Genomic DNA, 12,770 nt, shown 5'->3' on the forward strand with positions numbered 1-12,770 from the left:
TGACTGCAACAAAAATGAACTTTCCCTTTTTATCCTCGACCTATTTGCAGCCTTTGGCAAGGTCGCCCACATCATTCTGCTCCATCCCTCTCCACTGTCGTCCAGCTGGGTGGGGCTACTCTCTCCTGGTTCTACATGGGCGGCACGGTGGCACAGTGGTTAGCACTGCTGTCTCAAGCACCAGGGACTCGGGTTCGATTCTGGGTCACTGTCTGTGTGGGTTTCCTCCGGATGTTCTGGTTTCCTCCACAGTCCAAAAGATGTACTGGTTCGCATTGACCATGCCAAATTCTCCCTCAGTGTACCCAAACAGGCACAGGAATGTGGCGACTCGGGGATTTTCATAGTAACTTCATCGCAATGTTAATTGTTAAGCCTACTTGTGAAACTAATAAATAAACATTAAACTTTAAACCTATTCTTCTCTCTTTAATCAGAGTCAGAGAATCACTTATAATATCTTCCCTTCCCATTCCCACACTTACCTCTGGTGTCTCCAGAGCTCCAGCCTTAGCCTCTTATTTCTTATCAACATATTCCCATCAGTGACATCATCTGAAAACAGTGTCAGTTTTCACATTTACTCTGTTAAAGAGACAATATAAATGTAGAGTGTTGTTATTGTCTGACAATGATAGATCAGGAATATCACAAACATTTTAAATGTTCATTCCACATTTCTATTTCTTCTCAAAGTCTCAGTTAGGAACAGATCCCAATTTAACACCAATCTCTGACTTGACATCACATTTCCAAAATTCACCGTTGTTCTTCCTGACTCTAAACCCAGTTGTAAAGGAGTTTCTGTTCTGCCTCCAGGACCACTGAACCATGGAAGAGCGTGGCTGGGACACATTCCTTACACACCTCAGCTTACACAGCCACATGTTCAGTCCGGGATGTCACTAAAAGCAGCAATGACAAACTCCAAATTCTACAATCATTTGTGAACTCGCTGGTGTCTCAGAAGGTCGGATAACTGAATGAATCCCTTCTCACACTCAGAGCAGGTGAATGGCCTCTCTCCAGTATGAACTCGTTGGTGTCTCTGAAGAGTAGATGACTGAGCAAAGCTGTTCCGACATACAGAACAGGTGAAAGGCCTCTTCCCAGTGTGAACTCGTTGGTGTACCAGAAGGTCGGACAACTGACTGAATCCCTTCCCACACTCACAGCAGGTAAATGGCCTCTCCCCAGTGTGAACTCGCTGATGTCTCAGAAGTTGGGATGACTGAATGAATCCTTACCACACACAGAGCAGAGGAATGGTCTCTCCCCAGTGTGAACTTGCTGATGTGTCAGAAGGTGGGATGACCGATTGAATCTCTTCCCACACACAGAGCAGAGGAACGGCCTCTCCCCAGTGTGAACAAGCTGATGTGCTACCAGGTGCTTCTTGCTTTTAAACCTCTTCTCACAATCAGAGCATTTAAAAGGTCTCTGATCACTGTGTACAAGTTGATGGTCAGTGAGATGGGATGACTGAGTGAATCGCTTCCCACATACAGAGCAGGTGAATGGTGTCTCCCCAGTGTGACAATGATAACGTTTTCTCAGCTTTGGGTAATTGAAGCTCTTCCCACAGTCCCCACATTTCCACAGTTTCTCCATGATGCCAGTGTCCTTGTGACTCTCCAGATTGGACAATCAGTTGAAACCTTGTCCAAACTGTATGGTTTCTCCTTGCTGTGAATGATGTGATGTTTTATCAGGCTGTATAACTGGTTAAAGCTCTTTCCACAGTCAGTTCACTGGAACACTCTCACTCGGTGCTTTTCCAGTCAATTGTTTCAAAACTTTCAGTTTGAAATCCTCAGACAGAAACAGAGAAACATTTCTCATTCCACATTCAAAGGTTCACAATATTCAAGCGCTGATGAATCAAGTGAGTAGATGTTGGATGTCATGTTTGGTTTGATGTTCTTGTTTGGAATTCCTCCCTTTCTCATAGCCTGTAAAAGGAGTTTATAAAATGAATCCTCGTAAGTACAGGACAGAAATTCTAAATAGACAATTCTGATGCTGTGGAACATCTTTTCCTTGCTTGTTCACTTATGGGCTGAAGGACCTCTTTCTGTGCTGTGTGACTCTATGACAGCAAGTCCAGTTAGCCCCAAGACCTCAGTGCCTGCTCACCCACATTGATTCCCAGTCACAACAAAAGCAGAAACTGCTGGAAACTCTCAGCAGGTCTGACAGCATCTGTGGACAGAGAATAGAGCCAACTTTTCGAGTCAGGATGACCCTTCATCAGATTTCAGCATCTGCAGTACTTTGTCATGATTTCCAGTCAAGCAGAGTCCTGGTTTTGAAATTATCATTCTTATATCCAAATACCAGACACATTGATAGCTGAAATAATTTCCCACAGACAGAACAGCTTCTTTACACATTCAAAGGTCAATGATCTTGATGAATCGACTGAATCTAGATACAATGTTTTGAATTGTGAATTCTCTCCTCCGAGTATCCTGTAAATACATTATTGTCAGTCCAGGTTAGCAATCCACCATTTTCAGTTTTTATTTCAGATTTCTAGAACTCACAGAATTTTGCTTTTAACATAGAAATGCATAAAGTTCTCTCCTGCTGCTGGTATTGCCCCCTATAAAGATGGCAGCGTCCTTGCCGGAACATTGCCCCTTATAAAGATGGCAGTGCCCTTGCCGGAACATTGCCCCTTATAAAGATGGCGGCCGGCGAGCCCGGCCCGACACCGAGAGAACAACCGTCTCGGTCCAAATTGGGGACCGTTAGATTTTTACTCGAACTTTGCGAGCCGAGTCTGGTGGTAATGAAATCTCTCCACCCACCGGCTCCGTTCCCCACCCACACTGGGTGTTTTATTTCACCCGTTGCGAAAGCCACACGACCGCCTCGCGCTTCCATCAAGCTGCAGCACCCGCACCGCGCATGCTCCAATCACAGCCTGACAGTGCGCATGCGCAGCAGCTCCCGCAGTGAATGCTGGGCAATGGCTCTGCCATTGGATTGTCCCTTTGTGGACACAGATTGGAACAACAGGGACAAGACCATTCATCAGCAATTCACACACTGGTCATGTCTGCCATGTCCTTGATTATTGGTCACATGTGGTCAGCACTGCTGCCTCACAGCGCCAGGGACCTGGGTTCAATTCCAGCCTCAGTTTACTGTGTGGAGTTTGCACATTCTCCCTGTGTCTGCGTGGGTTTCCTCCCACAGTCCAAAGATGTGCAGGTTAGGTGGATTAGCCATGATAAATTGCCCCTTTCATGTTGGGGCATGAGATTACAGGAATAGGGCCTGGATGGGATCGTTGTCGGTGCAGGCTTGATGGGCCGAATGGCCTTCTTCTGCACTATAGGGATTCTATGATTGTGTGTGTCAAATTTAGTGCTCTGAACATTGTATAATTAAAAAGTAAGCATGCAACCTATTTTTCCAACAGAAATCGAGTACAATGTTGGTAAATGTGAGGTCATCCATTTTGGTAGGAATAACAGCAAAATGGACTATTTTTTTTAATTGTCACATGTTTTAGCATACAATGAAAAGTATTGTTTCTTCTGCGCTATAAAGACAAAACATACCGTTCATAGAGAAGGAAATGAGAGAGCGCAGAATGCAGTGCCACAGCCACAGCTAGGGTGCAGAGAAAGACCAACCCAATGCAAGATAGGCCCACCTAAAAGTCCGACAGCAGCACGGGAAGAAGCTGCTCTCGAGTCGGTCGGCACGCGACCTCAAGACCTCTGCATCCCCCTCCCGATGGAAGAAGGTGGAAGAGAGAATGTCGGGGGTGCGCGGGGTCCCCAACCATGCATTTAAATGGTAATAAATTGCAGCAAGCTGCTGCGCAAAGGGACCTGGGTGTCCTTGTGCATGAATCACAAAAAGATGGTTTGTCAGAGCCACCGGATGATAGTCATTAAGGCACGCTGCCCTGGCTTTTCTTTGGTATCGGGATGATGGTCCTCTTCTTGAAGCAGGTAGGGACCTTAGATTGTTGTAATGAGAGGTTGAAGATGTCTGTGAATACCCTTGCCAGCTGATCCACGCAGGACCTCAGTGCTCATTGGGGTACCCCGTCTGGGCCAGTTGCTTTCCATGGGTTGACTTTTGAGAAGGCTACTCTGATGTCTGCACTGGTGACCTAACATACAGAATCATTCGAGGCTTCTGGTATGGAGGGTGTGCTCTCGCTGACCTCTTGCTCACAACGGGCATTGAATGTGTTGAGCTCAGTGGGGAGGGGTGCATTGGAGCCGGTGATTTTACCTGCCTTAATCTCGTAGCCTTTTATGTCTTGCAGACCTTGCCATAGTCGACGGGAATCCATGTGGATAGCCTAGGATTCTAGCTTGATCCGGTACTGTCTTTTGGCATCTTTGATGGATCTTCATAGATCATATCTGGCTGTCTTGTATAGGTCAGTGTCGCCTGACATGAACGTCTCAGATCTAAACTTCAGCAGACAGTGGATATCCCTGTTCATCCATGGTTTCTGGTTGGGAAACACATGGATTTGCTTCTTTGGCACGCAGTCTTCTACACGCTTACTAATGAGTCAGTTACTGTGGTGGAGGACTCATTCAGGCTGGTCACAGAGTTTTTAAATACTGACCAATCTACTGACTCTAAGCAGTCTAGTAGGAGATCATCCGATTCCTCAGACCAATATTGCACGACTTTCTTTGGCAGATTCTCCCATTTCAGTTTTTGCTTTTAAGCTGGGAGCAGGAGCACAGACGTGATTTTCCAAGGTGTGGACTGGTGATAGAGCAGTCGGCATTTTTGATATTTGTATAGCAGTGGTCTAGGATGTTTGGGCCTCTGATGGAACAGGAGATGTGTTGCAGGTACCTTGGTAGAACACCCTTGAGCTTGGCCTGATTGAAGTTTCGGCTACGATGAACAAGGCCTCAGGACAAGGCCTCGTCTCAAGGCTATTTGTGGTGGTGTATATTTCATCCAATGCCGTCTTCACGCCTGCGTGGGGTGGGACGTAAACTGCTGTCAGGCTAACAGAGGTGAACTCCCATGGAAGGTAGTCAGGGTGGCATTTTAGCGTCGGGTATTCTAGGCCTGGGGATCCAATGTAATGATAATACAGTCAATATCTCGTGCACCATAACCAAAGTTTGGGTCTCATTTGATAGCGAGTGAGTCATGGTCTATTGATATAATATATTCCAATTCTGTTATTTGTCACTCTGCCACTTACTATTTGACAATAACCTGCCTGATATTAAAATGTTACTGCATTTTACAACTGCAGGTCCTGGGGCTGATTGGAATCTGGTGTAACAATGATAATCACAAAGATCGGTTCCAGTGTCGCTGAGGTCATTTTGCCTGCAGGTAACCTGACATTAAGGGAGACAAGAGGCCCAACAAATATTTGCTTGTAAGAGGAGGACAAGATGTAAGGGGGCAATGATAGTTTGAGGTTTGTGTGTTATGCTGAGTGTCACTGGGAGGTGAGTGGGAAAATAGGAATGCAAACATTATGGCAGAGACATGTGTTACTGACTCTACTTGACTGAGAGCTGTTATGCTCAAGGGGAGAATAATGAGGACATGGGGAACTCCAGAGATTTCTGATATTGAGGTGTACCTGTGAGAGGAACTGAAAATAATCAGTTCCTTCTCATGGTTATCTGCAATTCTTGAGTTACAGTCACATGGGAAACAGATCTGACAGCTCATCAAACCCAATATTTTGATCTTCTGTTTGAGACACATTGTGACTGAAAAGATCAAATGTTAAAACCTCAGGAGAGAAACATTCAGAATGTCACAAAGACGAGTGAACTGTCAATTAATCCCATTTACCATCGTTCTGCCAAATTCCCTCTGCAAGTATTTATCCAATTCTCTTTGAAATTTACTATTAAATTGGGCAGCACGGTGGCTGGGCAACACGGCGGCACAGTGGTTAGCACTGCTGCTTCACAGCGCCGGGTTCAATTCCCGGCTTGAGTCACTGTGTGGAGTTTGCACGTTCTCCCCATGTCTGCGTGGGTTTTTCCGGGTGCTCCGGTTTCCTCCCACATTCTGAAAGACGTGCTAGTTAGATGCATTGACCCAAACAGGCGCCGGACTGTGGCGACACGGGGAATTTCACATAACTTCATTGCAGTGTTAATGTAAGTCTTACTTGTGACTAATAAACTTTACTTGAAATCTGCTTCTAGCACCTGTCAGTTTGTACATTCCAGATTGCATCAAATTATTGTGTAAAAAATCATCCTCATCACCCTCTCCAGTTAAGTTGTCAATTATGTTAAATCTCTGTATCCCCTCTGTGAACAGACTCTCCTGCACCTGGGAAACAGTTTCTTCCTATCGACAGACCCTCCAATACCTGGGAAATAGATTCTCTCCATCGAAAGACCCTTCTGCACCTGGGAAAGTTTCTCCCCATCGACAGACCCTTCTGCACCTGGGAAAGTTTCTCCCCATCGACAGACCCTCCTGCTTCTGGGAAACAGTTCCTCTCCATTGACACTATCATAAATCGTTTGTCATTTTAAACACCTCTATTAAACCTCCCCATCACGTACCCTGATCTAAGACAGAAAAGCCCATGTTTTTCCTGCCCTGAAGAATCATATGGACTCAAAATGTTAACTGTTTCTCTCTGACTTGCTGAGTTTTTCTGCTTTTTTCCCTGTTTTTCCTTCTATAATCAATCAGAAACCCTTCATGATGCTGAACATCTCGGTTAAATAGGAACACACAGAGACTGAGAGAGATACAGAGGAGAGACAGAAAGACAGAAACATTGAGAGAGATTTTAAAAAACAGAAAGATGAGGTGGTCAGAGATAAAAGCTGAGAAACAGAGGAAACAAGCAATACAGAGAGAATGATATACAATATAAGGGAGCAGGCTATCAGTCCCCAGCTATGGGGAGCAGAGGGAACTCAGTGACTGATCCACAAATACAGCTCGTTATATCCGGGAATGGAGACTCTGAACAGAAATAACAGACTCATTTGTAAATATCACCGCAATGTGATCCTGTGTGACTCTGATCCTGTCTCTGTGGATGGATATAGGCCGCACTGATACATGTTCTCACCAGATTGTGGCCCCTGGATTTATTTTTTGCCCAGAAGTGAGATGCGCGGTTTGCAACCGGCAGCAGAGAAACAGGAAGTTGTATTTCCTGAGAGTGAAACAGGCGACATCAGTTTGAGATGTTATCACCGTGAACGGTCTTCCTGTCTGTGAGGGTGAACTCACTCTGACAGCATCAAGAACAACCACACAGATTGCTGCCGCTCTCAGCATTACATTCATCTCCATTCCCATGTTAAACAATAAACAAAGATTATTTGGGTTTTTAACAGTCAATGAATTGGGAGATGGACTGAGGGTCATCACTGGGAGAGATGAGGGGAAATTATAGAAAGGAATGAGTTTCCCCCAAAGAGGGTGATCAGAAAATGAGAGTGAGTCAGGGCCTGTCAGAGGAAGTGGGAGAGAGAAGTGGGGAGACAATGGCCTCGTGGTATTATCGCTAGATGTTAATGCAGAAACTCAGCAAATTTTCTGGGGACCCAGATTCGAATACCGCCATGGCAGATGGTGGAATTTGAATTCAATTCAAAACATCTGGAATTAAGAATCGAGTGATGACCATGAAACCATTGTCAGAAAAACCCATCTGGTTCGCTAATGTCCTTTAGGGAAGGAAATCTGCTGTCTTTACCCGGTCTGGTCTACATGTGACTCCAGGGCCACAGCAATGTGGTTGACTCTCAGCTGCCCTCTGAACAAGGGCAACTAGGGATGGGTAATAAATGCTGGCCAGTCAGCGGCACCTGTGTCCCACATATGAATAAAAAAAACAGAGAGAGAAGATTGAGTCTCTGTAAATTCGATGTTGTCTCAGACAGAGAAGAGAGATTGAAGGTGTTTGGTGCTTTTTTAGAGAGAGATAACCAGAGAATAAAAAAATTAAGTGAGTTTCAGCACTATCTGACATAAAAAAGTTAAATGAATGAGTGTCTGAGAGAAAGATAGAGGTTAAGTGACTGAGACAGTATTTGAGAGAGAGGTAAGGGAGTGAAAGGAGCGTGTTTAATTGAGTGTAGAGGTGGAAGGTAAGTGAAATGAGTGTCTGAGAGGAGAGCGATGTTAAGTGAGTCAGTATCTGACAGAGAGGAGAGATATTAACTGAGTACCTGACAGAGAGGAGAGATATTGAGTATCTGACAGAGAGGAGAGATATTAAGTGAGTACCTGACAGAGAGGAGAGATATTAAGTGAGTATCTGACAGAGAGGAGAGATATTGAGTATCTGACAGAGAGGAGAGATATTAAGTGAGTACCTGACAGAGAGGAGAGATATTAAGTGAGTATCTGACAGAGAGGAGAGATATTGAGTATCTGACAGAGAGGAGAGATATTGAGTATCTGACAGAGAGGAGAGATATTAAGTGAGTACCTGACAGAGAGGAGAGATATTGAGTATCTGACAGAGAGGAGAGATATTAAGTGAGTACCTGACAGAGGGGAGAGATATTAAGTGAGTATCTGACAGAGAGGAGAGATATTAAGTGAGTGAGAAGAGGTTCACACAACTGAGGATCACTGAGAATAATCCAAAATAAGGAGATCACCCAGAAAACTACCAATAGGAATCTTCAGCTGAACACATCATTCATTCTTAAAGGGACAGTTGGGGCTTGATGCTGTTCAGTTTCCAGTTAAAGGGACAGGCACAGCTTCACTCTTCTCTCTATTCTGTTTATAATGGTTAAAGGTTGATAGGAGTGAGGTTTATTTAAAAGGACAATGTGTGGGAAGCCTCATCAATAAAACTGGGAATTCTTGGACACGCTGTAGCTCCTTTTTATCTGGGAATCAAATTGTTGTCCAATTGTCCCAGCAGATAACAGGTTCCTTTGAACTCTCCAGCTGCTACTTTAATGCAGACTTTAACCAATTTATTTTAAACTGGTTTCTGTTCAATAAACTGGCACTGACACAAACACATTAAAATATTTTAGACTTTTCTGCATTTTCAGTCTGGAAATCTAATCCTGCCGTTTCACTCTCAGTCAGGAACAGATCCGAGTTTTGCACCAATCTCTGATTTAGCAGCATCCTACCAGCATTCACTGTTGTTCTTCCTGACTCTAAACACAGTTGTAAAGGAACTTCTGTTCCTGGTCTAGGAGCGCTGAAACATAGAAGGGAGCGACTGAGGTTCTTGCACATCTCAGGATTAAACCACACGGGTACTTTGCTGTCGTGAAGAGAGATGAGGAAGAGCAAAGTGCTGTTTGTCCCTCTCTGTGACCCTGAAGGACTGCGTCCTGTTTGCCATATGATCCTCCCCCGATTGTCCTTTCTGAGCTCCAGCCTGGTGATGTGGGGTCAGGTGGGAAAGACAAAAATCGACAACAATTTTAAAAAACAAAGCTGGTCTATTTCATATTTATTCAGAATATTAAACCTCAACGGATGAAGACTGTCAGAGTGAACACGATTCAGTCCTGGATATGATTAACAGCATCATTAAGAGTAGAATCCAAACCTTGCAGTCGTTTGTGAACTCGCTGGTGTGTTAGCAGGTGGGATGACTGAATAAATCCCTTTCCACAGACATTACAGGTGAACGGCCTCTCCCCAGTGTGAACTCGCTGGTGTTTCAGAAGATAAGATAAATGAGAAAATCCCTTCCCACAGACAGAGCAGGTAAATGGCCTCTCCGCACTGTGAACTTTCTGGTGTGTCAGCAGGTTGGATGACTGACTGAATCCCTTCCCACACACAGAGCAGGTGAACGGCCTCTCCCCAGTGTGAACTCGCTGGTGATTCAATAAGTTGGATGAACGAGTGAATCCCTTCCCACAGTCTGAGCAGGTGAAGGGCCTCTCCCCAGTGTGAATTCTCTGGTGGTTCAATAGGGCAGATGGACGGCTGAATCCCTTCCCACACACACAGCAGGTGAATGGCCTCTCCCCAGTGTGAGCATATTGGTGCGTTAGCAGATCCTTTTTATTTTTAAAGCTCTTCTCACAGTGGGAACAATTAAAAAGTTTGTTATCAGAGTGAACAAGTTGATGTGTCTGCAAGTGGGATGACTGATTGAATCCTTTCCCACACACAGAGCAGGTGAACGGTCTCTCCCCAGTGTGAATTCGTTGGTGTGTCAGCAGATCCTTTTTGCATTTAAAACTCTTCTCACAGTCAGAACATGTAAACATTCTCTCATCAGTGTGAACAAGTTGGTGTGTCACAATGTGGGATGAGCGAGTGAATCCCTTCCCACACACAGGGCAGGTGAACGGCCTCTCCCCAGTGTGAACCCGTTGGTGAGTCAGAAGGTTGTATGAATGGGTGAATCCCTTCCCACAGACGGAGCAGGTGAACGGTCTCTCCCCAGTGTGACTGCGCCGATGAACTTCCAGTTGTGATGGGAAACCGAATCCCTTCCCACAATCCACACATTTCCACGGTTTCTCCATGGTGCGGGTGTCCTTGTGTTTCTCCAGGTTGGATGATCAGTTCAAGCCTCATCCACACACACAACATACACGTAGTTTCACCCTGCTGTGAACTGTGATGTTTTTTCAGGCTGTGTAACTGGTTAAAGCTCTTTCCACATTCAGTTCACTGGAACACTCTCACTCGGGTGTGTGTTTGTCTCGATGCTTTTCCGGTCACACTGATGTTTAATTTCTTTGCCCACAGGCAGAACAGACAAATATTTCTCTTTCTATATTCAAAGACCAATGATATTCAGCTCCGAAGGAACTGAATGACTTTGTCAGATGTGATGTCCGGTTTGAATTTTCTGTCTGCCAATCTTTCACTTCCAATATCCTGTAAAAACAGTTTAGAAAAGTCATCACTGTCAGAACACGATAGAAACTCTGAACAGACAATTCTAGTTCGTCTGGAACATTTTTTCCTCTCTTGTTCCCCCAAATCTGTAAATCTCCGTCCCACACACTCTCCCTCCTCCCTGGGCTGAAATCCAAATCCATCTCACCATTTCTTTCCTCCACTCCCAGTTTTCTCCCTCCCTCTCCTCTGTCTGGGTTCAGTTCTCCAGCTCCTGTCTGCAGACTGACAATAAAACCAATGGGTCTTATTGGGGGTGTTGGGGCCTCCAGCGGGTGTTTGTGAATCCTCCCCGCCCACCTCCCAGGGTTTCCTTCCTTCCCAGAGATCAGAACCCTCATTGATCTGAGGCCAAAGTGTAACCTCTTATTTATTGTCCCCCTCCCCCATCCTCTGATGTGAACCATCCTCCAGTGGCTGAGCCAGGATGGGGCCGTTAACCTGGGTCTGTTCCCGGGAGGGAGGGAGGGAGAAGCCCCGCAGCTGCAAACCAGGGAGCTGACAATGATTCTGAAGGGTTTGCGGATCCACAAAGTGTTTCCAAATCCTCCCAGCCACCGCCTAACGCTGACTCCGCTTCTCCGGGACAAACAAGCGCTAAGGACAGCAATGACACTGCGCATGCTCCACATCACAATGCCCGGGAGCTGATTGACGCCAGCTCCGGACCAATAGGAAGAGGGGGCGGGACTGGAGGACCGAGCGGGAGCGGCTGGTCCTCCAACCAATCGGAGTGAATGAGGGGCGGGACCTGAAGCATGCGCAGTGCGGGTAATGGCGGCGGCGGACGGACGGTTTCAACTTGGAAGCGAGATCAATACAAGGTAGAGGGCGGCGTGCGGGGAATGATAAATGTGGCGGGTGGGTGGCCTTCAAAAAGAATACGGCCCGGCCGTACATCTTAGAGGCCGCGACAATGGCTGAGGGGCCGACAACCCCAGCCATTGCCTTGACACAGGCCTCGATGGACATGTCGGGGTGGGCGTAGCACTTCACCCCGAGCTGCCGCGTGAGCAACGAAAAAGGTGGCAGGGCCTTGGGAGCGGCGGGGGCTCTGGCAGCTGCCACGCCCGCATAGGTGGGCCGAGAAGGCTCTGCCACGGCAGGGCGTATAAGAGGAGGGAAAAATAAGGGAGGGTAGGGTAGGTGGATGGGGATCTAGGTGCTCTCTCCCCGGAGCGAGAGAGGAGGTCGGAGGAGCAGGAGGGAGGACGAGGGACAAGGCACGGAGGGGGGCCGGTGCCCCAGTCAGGGGGAAAGAGGGGAGGGGGTGCCGGTGTTGGGGGCAGCAGCAGTGGGTGGGGGACTTTACTCCTCCAGCCCTTTTGGGCGCAAACAGTTCAAGTCCGGGGTGTCTTCGCCCGCCCGCCCGCCGATGGAAAAAACAGTCTGAATTTACTTCACCCCCCCATCCCTTTCAGGCACCGACCTTCTGATGATGAGGGCACCAGCCCAACCACTCAGTCCCTCGATGTTGAAACGTGCAGTCCTCCCTCCCAGAGATGGAAAGAAAAAAGAAAGAAAGTCACTCCGTGTCCTCTCTCCCTCCAGGGAGAGAGCACCCTCCAGTGGGCGGACGGACGGAAGACAGGCAGGCCAGACGACAGGCAGGCAGGCAGGCAACAGCTCACCTTCCTCCCCCTTCCCACTTTCAGATGCTGGAATTAACAAATTAACATTCCTGCCCGGTTCTGACCCGGGGACCTTTTGCGTGTCAGGCAAACGTGACAACCACTTCACTACAGAAACAACCTCTCTGATGTTGGAGACAGGAGGAAGTTTCAGTCTGTCTGAAGCTCAATCTTCATTCACGCAAAGCCCGCGCTCTGATCAGCTGGAGAACCAGAGTCCTTCCGGTCCTCCAACTCTTCCTATTAATCAACACCTCAGAAGGTCAGGGGGCAGGATCTGCCCTGCAATTC

At 46.8% G+C, this 12,770-nt stretch overlaps 1 protein-coding gene across 1 annotated transcript in view; it reads right to left on the bottom strand.

Moving 5' to 3' along the window:
- LOC144480710 (uncharacterized) overlaps positions 1 to 12,405 on the bottom strand; it is a 28,960-nt gene extending 16,555 nt beyond the window's left edge. The window contains exons 1-2 of the mRNA XM_078200302.1: positions 12,278 to 12,405; positions 9,498 to 10,827 (exon numbers count right to left, since the gene is read on the bottom strand). Of these exons, the coding sequence (XP_078056428.1) occupies positions 9,498 to 10,469 (972 nt within the window). The 5' untranslated portion in view covers positions 10,470 to 10,827; positions 12,278 to 12,405. The remainder of the gene's footprint in view (positions 1 to 9,497; positions 10,828 to 12,277) is intronic.
- Between the last annotated feature and the right edge of the window lie 365 nt (positions 12,406 to 12,770).

The sequence above is a fragment of the Mustelus asterias genome, chromosome 30 (genome assembly GCF_964213995.1).
Source record: "Mustelus asterias chromosome 30, sMusAst1.hap1.1, whole genome shotgun sequence".
NCBI classification, from domain to species: Eukaryota; Metazoa; Chordata; class Chondrichthyes; order Carcharhiniformes; family Triakidae; genus Mustelus; species Mustelus asterias.